This window comes from Pseudorasbora parva, chromosome 9 (genome assembly GCF_024679245.1).
Source record: "Pseudorasbora parva isolate DD20220531a chromosome 9, ASM2467924v1, whole genome shotgun sequence".
Classification (NCBI taxonomy): domain Eukaryota; kingdom Metazoa; phylum Chordata; class Actinopteri; order Cypriniformes; family Gobionidae; genus Pseudorasbora; species Pseudorasbora parva.
In genome coordinates, this window is record NC_090180.1 from 35127842 (window position 1) to 35140895 (window position 13054).

At 40.1% G+C, this 13054-nt stretch overlaps 1 protein-coding gene across 1 annotated transcript; it reads left to right on the plus strand.

Moving 5' to 3' along the window:
- The first annotated feature begins 5010 nt into the window (after positions 1-5010).
- sall2 (spalt-like transcription factor 2) lies at positions 5011-12704 on the plus strand. The gene is made up of 3 exons (XM_067452414.1): positions 5011-5459; positions 7289-10863; positions 11019-12704. Exons 1-3 carry the CDS (start codon positions 5384-5386, stop codon positions 11154-11156), a joined length of 3789 nt encoding a protein of 1262 aa, XP_067308515.1. The 5' UTR covers positions 5011-5383; the 3' UTR covers positions 11157-12704.
- The last annotated feature ends 350 nt before the right edge of the window (positions 12705-13054 follow it).

Sequence of the window (13054 nt, forward strand, 5' to 3'; positions counted from 1 at the left end):
CATTCTTTCTCAAATGATGTTATCATTAATTTGATCATGCATTGTATATTATATTAATTTTCTTAAATAATTAGCTAAGTAATCAAACATTCCCCGCTAATTGTAGTAGGAGTAATTGTTTAATTTCTCTTCCTAGTGGATGAAGCAAATATTGAAAAGTGGATGAAAGATTTTAGTTGTGTATCAAATTTTGGGACCATGATGGACTTGTCAGAGATTGACCAAATTGAAGAGAAACAAAGGCAAAAGTCAAAGACACCAATGGCCGCCAGACAATGACATATGTAAAAACAAAGCAAACAGTAACAGTGCACCACATTTGCCCAAAAGAGATAAATACACTCACCTAAAAGATTATTAGGAACACCATATACTGTGTTTGACTCCCTTTCGCCTTCAGAACTGCTTTAATTCTACGTGGCATTGATTCATCAACGTGCTGAAAGCATTCTTTAGAAATGTTAGCCCATATTGATAGGATAGCATCTTGCAGTTGATAGAGATTTGTGGGATGCACATCCAGGGCAGGAAGCTCCAGTTCCACCACATCCCAAAGATGCTCTATTGGGTTGAAATCTTGTGACTTTGGGGGCCATTTTAGTACAGTGAACTCATTGTCATGTTCAAGAAACCAATTCAAATGATTCGAGCTTTGTGACATGATGCATTATCCTGCTGAAGTAGCCATCAGAGGACGGGTACATTTAAATTTACTTGGTCATAAAGTGATGGACATGGTCAGAAACAATGCTCAGGTAGGCCGTGGCATTTAAACGATGCCCAATTGGCACTAAGGGGCCTAAAGTGTGCCAAGAAAACATCCCCCACACCATTACACCACCACCACCGTCTGCACAGTGGTAACAAGGCATGAAGGATCCATGTTCTCATTATGTTTACGCCAAATTCGGATTCTATCTGAATATCTCAACAGAAATCGAGACTCATCAGAGCAGGCAACATTTTTCCAGTTTTTAACTGTCCAATTTTGGTGAGCTTGTACAAATTGTAGCCTCTTTTTCCTATTTGTAGTGGAGAAGAGTGGTACCCGGTGGGGTCTTCTGCTGTTTTAGCCCATCCGCCTCAAGGTTGTGCGTGTTGTGGCTTCACAAATGCTTTGCTACATACCTCAGTTGTAACGAGTGGTTATTTCAGTCAAAGTTGCTCTTCTATCAGCTTGAATAAGTCGGCCCATTCTCCTCTGACCTCTAGCTTCAACAAGGCATTTTCGCCCAAAGAATGGATGTTTTTCCCTTTTCACACCATTCTTTGTAAACCCTAGAAATGGTTGTGCGTGAAAATCCCAGTAATTGAGCAGATTGTGAAATACTCAGACTGGCCCGTCTGGCACCAACAACCTTGCCCGCTCAGAATTGCTTAAAGCACCGTTCTTTCCCATTCATACCCCTTTTCCACCAGAATGAACTGGTTGCTAGTTCAGAACCAGTACAAGTGTCAGTTCTAACTTAGTTCGACTGACGAGCCTTTAAGAACCAGTTTGGCTTTCCACAGGCTAGAGAGGCAGCACAGAGCCAGGTCGTACATCAATGTATACGTCTCATCTTTCTCAGCAATGCTAGCAAGGCATCGGGAAACACAAACACTCCAGGCTTGTTCGAGATGCATCGGTGCTACGCAGACCGATCTGCCTATGATATCAAAATACTGCATTAGCGATTCAAAAGCATAAGGAGTCGTTTGCTCTCACTGTATTTTGATGTTATACGGTGAACGGGTTACACAGCGTGTGCCGATGCATCTCGAACAAGCTTTGCATCAACGGCTCATGGTTTTATGATCCTATATTAGCATAAAAACATTGCAAGTCCAACACATCCATGCAGCTCACTAGACAGAGATCAAGCAGCTCTTAGCTTGATTAGCTGCTATTTAAAAAACAAGTTTGTGTTCATCTTGTTGGTCACGGTAACCCTGCCCCCAGCCGCTGATGCAAGCGGTTCTAACTTCTAGCCCAGCAATGTTTTGGTGCTATTTAAGAACCACTTTTTCTTGTTCGGAGCTGGTGCTTTTCTGGAAAGAAAAAAGAACCAATTTGAAACTAGGCTCTGGCTCAGAACCAGCACCAGAACTGCCTTGGTGGAAACTAACATTCAGTTTGGAGTTCAGGAGATTGTATTGACCAGGACCACACCCCTAAATGCATTGAAGCAACTGCCATGGGATTGGTTGATTAGATATATTTTTTAAAACAATAAAACTGAACATGTGTTCCTATTTATCCTTTAGGTGAGTATAGATGTATATGTATAGACTTGATGTTACTTCCACCATGTCATATGGGCTTTGATAAAACTGTAATATTTATTGTTTTGTTAGTTACACAGTTCTATACACATGAAGCCAACAGGAAACAAATTAGAATATACTGAAACATGTAAATAACAGCAAACCAATATTGCATATATTAAACTATTTTTCCCCAGAGCGTGTGATTTTACTGTATAAAATGTCACTTAATTACGGTTTGGAAAATATTATGCTTTTTTTACTCCTGAGGGTCACAGATGTTACAATGTTTTATTACATCACAGTGCAATATTCAGCACAAACTCAATTACACAAAATCCTCTTTTAATATTGCATAGAAATTTGAGGAACAGTTCATTTGGATTTAAACAGTCAATAGTGAAAACATGGTTTAATACATGGCTTAATAATGGCATGGCATGTCTTATGTTTTTCAGTCAGTCATTCATTTGGACAAATGGATTTGCATTGACATAAAAATCAAGAATGCAAGGCAACATTGTAAACATTTTATGGAATATATGACTACATTGATGTTAAATAAATAAATAAATAAATAAAAATAAATAAACAAATGATCCTGATTTGGTGCTAATTTCAATATTTTTGGAAGGATCATATAACACTGAAGACTGGAGTAGCCCAATGATGCTGAAAATAGACTGCATCAATATTCAGAAATGATATGCTTTATAGCTGTGTGTTTGTGGTATGTTCATTGCCAAACTTCAAAATTACTTTATTTTAAATTATTTGAAAATTGCCATTATTTTAGTTGTCATATTCTCATTATATTATAATGTGCCACTTGCATATGCCCCTTCTTTCAGGGTAAATTAAGAAAAAATTAAAAGTAGCTTCACACTGTATTAATGAATCAAGACCACATAATTGCACTATATAAGCAAAGTTATTGTGGGGAAAAATACTCTGAACTTCAAGATAATTTGTTGACTCTCTGCCTTAGGTTTCATGTTATTCATGGACTACAACTGTTGTCCAACTCATCAAGCACATAAATTCACAGCCTTGTGGTAGTTGTAGTCCTATTTTAGCAACTTGTTAGCAACGCAGCTGCTCAGTGTTCCTGTAATCTGAACAGATGCAACCTACTCTCTCACGGTAACTCTAAAGCAATATAACAACTCCAATATTGTTGCTAAAACGTGACATGCAAAGGGAACAACACGTGGGCATATTTACACCATTCTCATATAAATGGCTTTTTTTTCTTGTAGCCTAAGAATTATTAGTTTACATATAAGATGATTTTCTTAAAAAAAAAAAAGTAGCCTATGTTAAACTGAAAACTGTGTCACAGACTTGAAGCAAATGTAAAGGCCTCGCACTTTAGGCAGTTAAAACAAAGATGATTCGTAATGGCTCGTTAATTACTCTGCAGAGACAGTGTCCGGATTGGACCGACAGACTCACAGACAGACATCCGTCGATGCTGCAGCGCTAGTGTGCTCAACAAAGGCTCAGGCCAGGGAGAGGGCCATTTTTACCAAATACAAAGGAAGCAGAGCAGCGAGGGAGGGGAGGACTATGGGAATGACAGAAATAGCGAAATATCACTTTACGAAATCGCAATGTGCCATCAAACCAAACACTGAACAATGGGTGAGAAGTGACCAGTCACGACTACAACAGAATATACAGTGTATTAACGACAGTAGAGCAAATAAATAATTTAGCTGTCGAACTGCCTGCTGTCAAAGCCGACTGCGCATCACGGTGGCAAAATGCCGGAACAGCAATGATGATCTTACGACCCAGACACTGTACGACGTAATCTATCCTAATTTTACAAACAGCCGAGAAAGATTATCGTCTGCTGGTAAGTGTTTATACTATTTACAATCCGTACACTCCAAATAGCAGTTACGTCAAAGTATTTCATGTAGTCATAAGAAATATGAATCATAATTGGTTATGATCATAGAGCGCGCGCCGGAGGACGCAACAGGTCGCGCGTACAGTAGAGCTGTAGTTCGCGCGTGCATTTGGCTGACGTAATTATGACATTTGTACAAGAATTTTACGAGGTGTATTATAGCATAAATCGAAATGCTAGCTAAACACTTTATTGTGTTTCGGCATTAATATTGTTTTAACAATAAAGTCTTGAGTTTTGATACATTTATAAAAAGGTCACATGTAAGGAATTTGAGCTTCAACAAATGCTGCGAAAGCCAAATGATAAAAAAAAAAAAAAAATAGCATGCACATGAATCAGTGTTTAGGAGGACAACAAGGATATATTATTATTGTTTTTTTTAAATGACATAATGGATTGTGATACTGAAATGAACGCAACTTAAAACATTATACACATGTAATAGACAATCCAAATGTAGATATGTTTTTAAAATCTGTTATTTGGCCTAATACAGTGATGCTGTTGACATGAGAATCTTTGCAGGTCCTTTTAGTTCTAATGAACTTAATTTAGGCCTGTTGAATGCATTACTTTATATAAGGAGCTAAAGTTTAGTCATGTTTGAGATTAATTTAAAAAGGCACTCATATAACTGAGAATATGACATTATAAAACGAAATGACACTATTATGTTAACTATGAATAATTTGGTCCCCTGCCAGATTTTTGCCAACAAGCTACAAGATATTAAATATATAATTCAGTGTTTACATTATCTCAGCCTTACATGCTCCTACCTGGTGTCTAATTATTAAATACTCTATCATTAAAAAAAGGTTCAGGGGAACGCCTTAACTTGGGGGTGTAAGGAAAGGAGGGGTATATGCATGAGTAGGTGGTGTTCTGCGTTATTTGAATGCAAATGCAGAGAGAACAAGCCGAGACTGTGTTTGAGAGAGAAACAGGGAAAAGGAGGTGGAGAGTTGTCTTTGGATTTTAGTTAGACACTGAATAGATTTAGTTTGCCAAGTGCTTAGTTCACTTTTGAGACGTTGCTTGCTCATGTATGCACTTGGCATTTGGCCTTGGAGCTCTCTATATAAATGAAACATGGATTTTTGATTGTTTCTCAGAAGTGATGCCGTGAGATTTACTGTAATTTAGTTAAAAGAAAAAAGATTTTCAGTCTGATTCAACCCATGTGCCATTTAGCCATTGACTTTCCCATGCATCATGTCACGCCGGAAACAGAAAAGACCTCAGCACTTTTTCAGCCCCATCCACAACACTTCGTGGCTACTTCAACATGGTGAGAAATGTTTTACTGTTTAGTAAGAGAGCTCCATTGTTTCTGCCAGCGAGCCATCTTGAAAATGCCATTCGAGATATTTGCTGTGACATTAACGGATTCATACATTTACAATAGCTGATCTAGTTTTAAGAAAAAGTCAAATGAAGCAAAGTAAAAATAAATGGAAATTCAGTCATGTTTACATACAAATACATCCCGACAGCTTCTGTTGAATATCCAATTAGTACTTTTCATTTTATGTCTGACCCAAGCTAAGAAGTTAGACCACCCACGATATTGTATGCATAGCTAGGTGAGAATGATTTAAAGAAAAATAAGACCAATTAGCAAAGCGAACCTAAAGGGAACAGCGGTGAGTAATATGCTGAACTGTATTTGAAAAGGGGATTAGAAAAAGGCTGTGGAAAAAGGTGAACAACATTTGAAAAAGAAGGAGCCACTTGAGCGGGAATGGCATGAGACTTAATTGTCTCTGTGAGGCTTTGTGGTCGTGCAGTCAGGCATTAACTGCCAGGAAGTACGTGCATAAGAGTGTGTTGATCTGTGACTTAAATTCTATAGTTCTTTAAGTTCAGGAAACTCTTTATGCATCTCTTTCTAGTTTAAGAGTGTATATGCATTGCTAACCAATTTTGTATTATTATGTCCTCTGTGAATTCACATTGGTTTCTGGATATTGCTCTAATGCTAAAGGTCACTAATTTTAAGCAGTCTAGCTGTTTTAGTGGTTGACAATGGCACTAAGGCTCACTGACCTTTCAGGCTTTGCTGGGTTAGGAGAGAAGATCTGTTTAAATATATGGGATGTAATAGCATATATTCACTTTCACAATCTAGAGGCTGGGTAGGTGGGTCAGTGAAGTGTTTTGGGAATTTTGTGGCAAGGTTCATTGTCCATGTTCATTGTTGCTGTGGAAACAAAGTTGGCTGTTAGCGGTGCTAAAAGCATTGTAAGCTGGTCAAGGGATGGGATTTCAGATCAGAGCGAGTGAGGGGATAGAGAGAGAAAGACAGCCATGTACAACAGACTTTAAAAAAAGGTACAAATAAAAAGTACAAATTATGTTCTTTGTGCTTTATGAGATATTATATATTTTTTAAATATTACAAGTTAAGTTTTAATATTTATGATACCGGGAGTTCAAGTGGCACAGTTGGTGCTATTCATGGGAGCCTTGGTTAGAACAGCAATACTACACTTTGGTTGGCATTTAATAGAAATACAGTGTTACAGGTCAGTCAGAGGTATCCTCTACATGTGTGAGCCTCCCCATATGCTATGTTTCTTTTGGTCATGCTTGTGTGAGCAGTAAGTAAAACAATCAGAAAGCAATGAAGGCAACAACAACCTAAATAAACAGAAAAGTACTAAAGGTTTGAAATTGGGTTAAGTGGTTCATAAGGCTAAAAGCATTTGGGTTTGTCAGTTCACAAGTGCAATAACAACAATAATATGGCAGACAACAAACAATGAACACGCAATAACCTAGAGAGGACAAAATTAATTGTGCAATTTAATATCTACAATCTATTTTCTCTACTCAATCACCTAATGACTGATTTAAAATAATGTAATTAAATTAAAATAATACATTTAGAATGATTAATCAAACTGCACATTCTACTGAAACCTAATTATTAGGTTTTGTAGTGGCTACTTGTCACAGTTGTTATGATTTGAAATAAAATAAAAATATAAATATAAAGTTTTCCAACCTGGTACCCTTTTTAGTTCTTGTATATTGGATTGGACTTTAAACTTTAGAATAGACCAGTATATGTATGGTATGATTTGTTGCATAAATAGTTTTTCTCTGATTTCTTAGAGGAGCAGTTGACAGTGAAGTCCCTCACCTCTACTCTTGAAAAGAACTCTTCCTACTCTTCTTCATACTCTACAACTCAAAGCTGCCAATCTACCTTAATCCGAAGTCCACCTGTTGAGAGGCTCACACCAGCTTCTTTGACCAGACCAAGCCTTCCAATCTTTCACATCCCCAGCCAGCCCATAAAATTTCCCTTAAACCTAACAGAGTCTCACCTTTCCCAAATTCCTAACATCCAATCCCGTTCTACTAATCAGCCTATCACTACCACTGCACCAACTGTGCTTTGTACTCACACCAACACTCACTCACCCATGGCTTCTCCAAAGTTAGGCGTGTCAGCAACCACAACCTCTTCATCCTCCTCCTCCACTGCTGCTTCTCTCTGTGTGCCCCCACATCCCGGAAGCCCTAATTCTGTGCCTCAGGGTCCCCCAAGTCCAGTTACACCCTCTTCTAGCCCAAGCACAGTCCCTTCAGCCCCATCATGTGCACCCGTCAGTATTGCTTTCATCCTGGAGGAGCTACGTGTACTGCAGCAGAGGCAAATCCATCAGATGCAGATGACTGAGGAAATCTGTAGGCAAGTGTTGAGACTGGGAGGAGGATCTTGTGAAGTGGATTCAAAGCCATTTATACTACCATCTCTGCCACAGCTCTGTTTAAAAGGTTCTGATAACAACCCCAGACCCTCCCGACCAAAGTCATCACCTCCCCCTACCTCTGTGGCTCCTCTTTTGGCCTGTTTCTCATCCTTGCTACCCCCTCAGACCACCTCGAAGTCTCCCAAGCATGCCCACCCTCTCTTGAATGTCTTACGCCCCCATAAGGCACAGTATGACAGTGGAGTAGTTACTCCAGTAAACTTCACCAATCATACAAGTGCTGCCACATCCTCATCAATGTCCACACCTGCTGTCTCAAACTATCCTCTTGCACTTTCCCTTGGACTATCATCACAAAAATCATCTCACACCACAGGAGCCAGTGGAAACAGTAGTCTTACCTTCTCAAACCAATCTCTACCAGCAGCTGCTGTCCCTACTGCCTCCTCACAGGATCCAAAACTCTCTGCTCAAGGAGGTTCGTCTGTCTTATCATCAGGGCGTATGCAGCATGCATGTCGATTTTGTCGGAAACTCTTTAGCAGTGATTCATCCCTACAAATACACTTGCGTTCACACACAGGGGAGCGTCCTTACCAGTGCCCTGTATGTTTCAGTCGATTTACCACACGAGGGAACCTCAAGGTCCACTTCTTACGCCATCGTGAGCAAAACCCTGAACTTTCTTTTTCGTTGTTTCCCTGTTCACTTTTTGCATCTGTAACTGGGGGATCAATGGGAGGATCAGCACAAACTCAAACTAGCACCTCCACCAATACAAATGCTATTCAGAAGCATCAGAAACAGCAAGAGGATGATCTGTGTGGTGAAAATCTTGAGGGCACTAATGCCTCAACACGTGCCACAACCTCATCTCTGCCTCCTAGTATTGACTTGGCTCTGCTGACCACTGCACACTCTCTCCTTCAGCTCAACCGTGCTGCTGCTGCGGCTGCTGCAGCCTCTACATCTAGTACCTCTTCAATAACTTCCTCATCATCATCCTCTCTGGCCTCAACCCTTCTTTCAGCTCCTGCCTCATCCACCTCCTCCATTGCTGGTCTATATAAAGGAGTGAAACAGCAGCGCTTTGATGAGAACACCCCACCTATACCTACTCTGCTGCCCCAATCTGCATACTCACAGCTTGCCAACTTACCCAAAATCTTCTTTCCAACATCTTCAACTCACCATCTTCCAGGCCATGGGTTTCTCAGGCAGACAACTCCAGCCGGATCATTCCTGCCATCCCCGCAACAACATATCACATTCCCATTCTCAGCTTCCTCCTCTGCCCCTTCCATCTCAACCCCAACCTCTGACACATCAAAGCTGCAGAGACTGGTGGAAAAGTTAGAGAAAGAACCACATAGTCAGTCACACTGGGTTTCATCCATTGGGGAGACTTCTACCAGCAGCCATAGTGTAGCAGGTGCATTAAGCTATAGCAGCAGTGGTTTAATGAGCACAAGCACATTTAGTACAAATGTGGTTACCTCACTTCCATCATCTACAATGCAAATACCATCATCCCTCTTCAGCAAGGAGTCACCTTACCTGGGACTTATGAACTCTGCTGGGACACTTGCCCCAAATCAGTGTAGTGTGTGCCTGCGGGTGTTAAGCTGCCCAAGAGCGTTGCGTTTGCATCAGGCTACTCATTTAGGTGAGCGACCCTTCCCCTGCAAGCTATGTGGTCGTTCCTTCTCAACTAAAGGAAGCCTTCGAGCACACCTTGCTACCCATCGAGCCCGCCCACCAAATAGTCGTGCCCAGAATTCTTGCCCCTTATGCCAACGGAAGTTTACCAATGCCCTTGTCCTGCAACATCATATCCGTATGCATTTAGGAGGACAGCTACCACCAGAGGACATGCCTGATACTTCTACAGAATGTGATACTTTGTCCCATTCCCAGTCTATTGAGCTCTCTGCTTCAGAGATAAGCCCTAGCACTATGGATGTTCAGTTACTACATGCTGATTTACAAACAGTCTCAGATTCTAGACATACTGAATCCCTTGCTGTCAGCACTACTCCCACAGTATGTCCCGTAACCTCCAGCATACCTGCATCACTTAGCTCAGGTCGTATACCACCCTTCGACCTAAGCCCTGATCCCACCATGAATCCAACCCCCCATTCACCTCCAACATACAGACCTGATCCCCCTGAGCTCTCTCTCAGTGTACCTTCTCCAGTAGAATCTGAAGCCTTGCTCATCCCTCCTGCCACCCAGTCAGCATCAGCAACAACTGGTCTTTCTGCCACTAATGAACTATCTTTTGAACTTTCCAGCAATACTGCCTCTTTGGAAGACCAAAAGATTTCAAGCTCCCCTGCTCTAATGAAAGCTAGTCCACAAAGAGATGACTTTGAACTCAGTGAAAATAAATCTCTCTCACCTATTTCTTGCTCTGGATCCAGATCAAATCTAGAGGATCTTCTTGGCTTACAAGCTCATAATGCATCCAGGGTTCCTCGGCCACGTCAAACATCAACACCACCTTCTCTTCTTGCGCTGAGATCTGGGAGTGTGTCTTCTCATACAGTACGCCTAGAGGAGCCTGACCAAAGCCTTGACCAAACATCCCAATCAATCCCCCAAGAATTCCGTAAGGAAGAAAAGACGGAAGATAAAATACATAAAACACCAAAGAATGGTCAAAGGGCAACTCCAGATTTGAGCATTAATGCAGATATGGCGTCAGACACTGCTGACCAGACAAGTGAGGATGCAGGTGAGACTGAGGAGCCTGACATGCATGTGCAGAAGATCATAAAGGAAACTCACTCTAGTTCAACCGCAAAGGATAAAGTGGACCATAAAGATACAGGAACTGAAATGGACAAAACAGAATCAACTCTATGTATATCACTGACTCCCAGTCTTCCACCTCCCATGCCAGAGAAAAAAATTTACCACTGTTCTGAATGTGGAAAAGAGTATGCAAGTCGCAGTGGACTCAAGGTGAGTGGCCTTTTGAATTCATTAAGCTAAACAATTATTGTCATCCAATGTGAATATACAGTTTAACATGGTACAATGTCTTGTCTTGTGTCTTGTCTTGTTGCAATTTTAGAGATACATGAAAATAAAATAACATCTCTTACTATAACTTCTAGGGACATATGAAGCACCATGGAGGAGTTGTCAAGGCACCTCGAACCCCTGCAAGGACCAAGGGCCCAGAGAAAGTGTCGCACCATGAGCGATCACAAACTCACCACCTTGCAACCTTCCTGCCACCAGGACATCAATGAGTTTCTTAAACCAAGCCCTCCGAAAACATCAGCAAGCATCAGAGAGCTCTCCACCAATCGCTGGTAAAGTAACCAGAGACAAAGTGTTGAGATCAATCTAATAGCTGAGAAGAAAAAGGAACTTATAAAGGATAATTATGGACCATGATCCTAGACTGTTCACCAAACACACACACATGTGCACGCACGCACGCACGCACGCACACACACACACACACACACACACACACACACACACACACACACACACACACACACACACACACACACACACACACACACACACACACACACACACACACACACACACACACACACACACACACACAGTAATCACATTGAGGGTCTTAACTTGGTTTAAAAAACGTTTCTGATCTTTTATATTAAAATACATGCATTGTGTATTTTAATATATGTAATAATGTCTAAATATATCTTATAGTACTTCCTTGGATATTATGTGATGTTCTTTTTTGATGAATGTAAATTATTTTGTCTGTGCAAGGTTGTCATGATGGTTTTGTTTACTCTTCCAAAGTTATGATTGCAAAATTTCAGAGCAAAATTTATAAAGACAATTGACTGTTCCCTATTTAAAAGTCACTGTATCAATGTACTATTTCTGTATTAAAGGATGGTAACATTTGGAGGGAGTACATTTCAAATTAAGAAGTATACTAATTAATCATTTAAAATGCACTAAATACAGATTCTAAGAAGGTTTTATTTGGTCAAAGATCATGTTAGACTATGTCAATAGTATTCCTTGTTCCACTATGTTTTGAGGGCAGTCATGAACAAAGTGGACAATATTATTAACATTTGGCTAAAAATTCAAGCTCTTATTAATTTTCTTAATAAACTCAATTGTTTGAAAAGATATCCTTCTCAAAACGCGTAGCACAGAAAGTACAGCTGGAGCCCAGAGGAAATACATTTACATACAAAAATAGTTTTCCTAGATCCAACCAAGTGTGAACCAGTGCTTTCGACAAGCTGATATTTAAAACACCTCATATAATTTACATTAGATAAATTCATATGAAATATTCTTGTACTAAATCAACAGGCTTTTACTTTTAAAAGTTGAAAAGCACCAAACTGTAAATATGACCTGTCAACCCATGTCCATTGTGTCCATGTTTGTCCTGTCCATCTGTACAGTACTAGACAATATACTGCTCTTAACACCAACTAGACTAAAGAGTCGGGAAAGATTGTTTAAAATGCCTGTATGTTAGTCAGTGTAAACTCTTGTTACTTTAATATTGTCAGTGTAGCTATTGAAAAAGGTAGAATTTTGACTGATTCTGAGATGAACCACTATCTAGCTTAAAAGATAACCCTTTCTATATTTCTTGGTGGAAATGTTTGTTTCTATGGTGATGTTTGTTCTTTGTCTGGATACTTTTACATGTATCTTCCATAGAAATGAATTGAGTGTATGGTCTGACTGTGAGTTGTAATTTCATGGTAAAGCTAAAAGATAAAAATGGAAATAAAAATCAGTGTATACATGACAAGAACAAGAATATGGCATTCTTTTAATTGTGCACTCTTTTTTATATATATAAATCTCATTAACAGTGATGTTACTCTTCCTTGGTGGTCTCAGGGAAACAGTTTTCTTCACATACAGGCATCCCTAATCCGCTCACTCCCTAACACAATCAAACTCCTCTCCGCTGCTTCTGTGTGTGCCACATCAAGCGCAGTGAGGGAGAAACTGGAGGAAGCGTTGACAATCTGTCTGAGCACTGGCCTCTAATCTCTTGCACCATGACAACCATGCAGAGGCACATAAGGAAGACAGGGGGCAAAAGTGTATAGTCTATGTGTTTGTGTGCAGGGGTATGTGTATATTGCTGTGATGTATGGGTTTTAAAAGTGAGTACTAA

Coding starts and splice junctions, on each gene's coding strand:
- sall2 (XM_067452414.1), top strand. CDS start 5,384: ATGTCACGCCGGAAACAGAAAAGACCTCAGCACTTTTTCAGCCCCATC. Junction 5,460..7,288: donor TTCGTGGCTACTTCAACATG/GTGAGAAATGTT, acceptor CTGATTTCTTAG/AGGAGCAGTTGACAGTGAAG. Junction 10,864..11,018: donor CAAGTCGCAGTGGACTCAAG/GTGAGTGGCCTT, acceptor TATAACTTCTAG/GGACATATGAAGCACCATGG.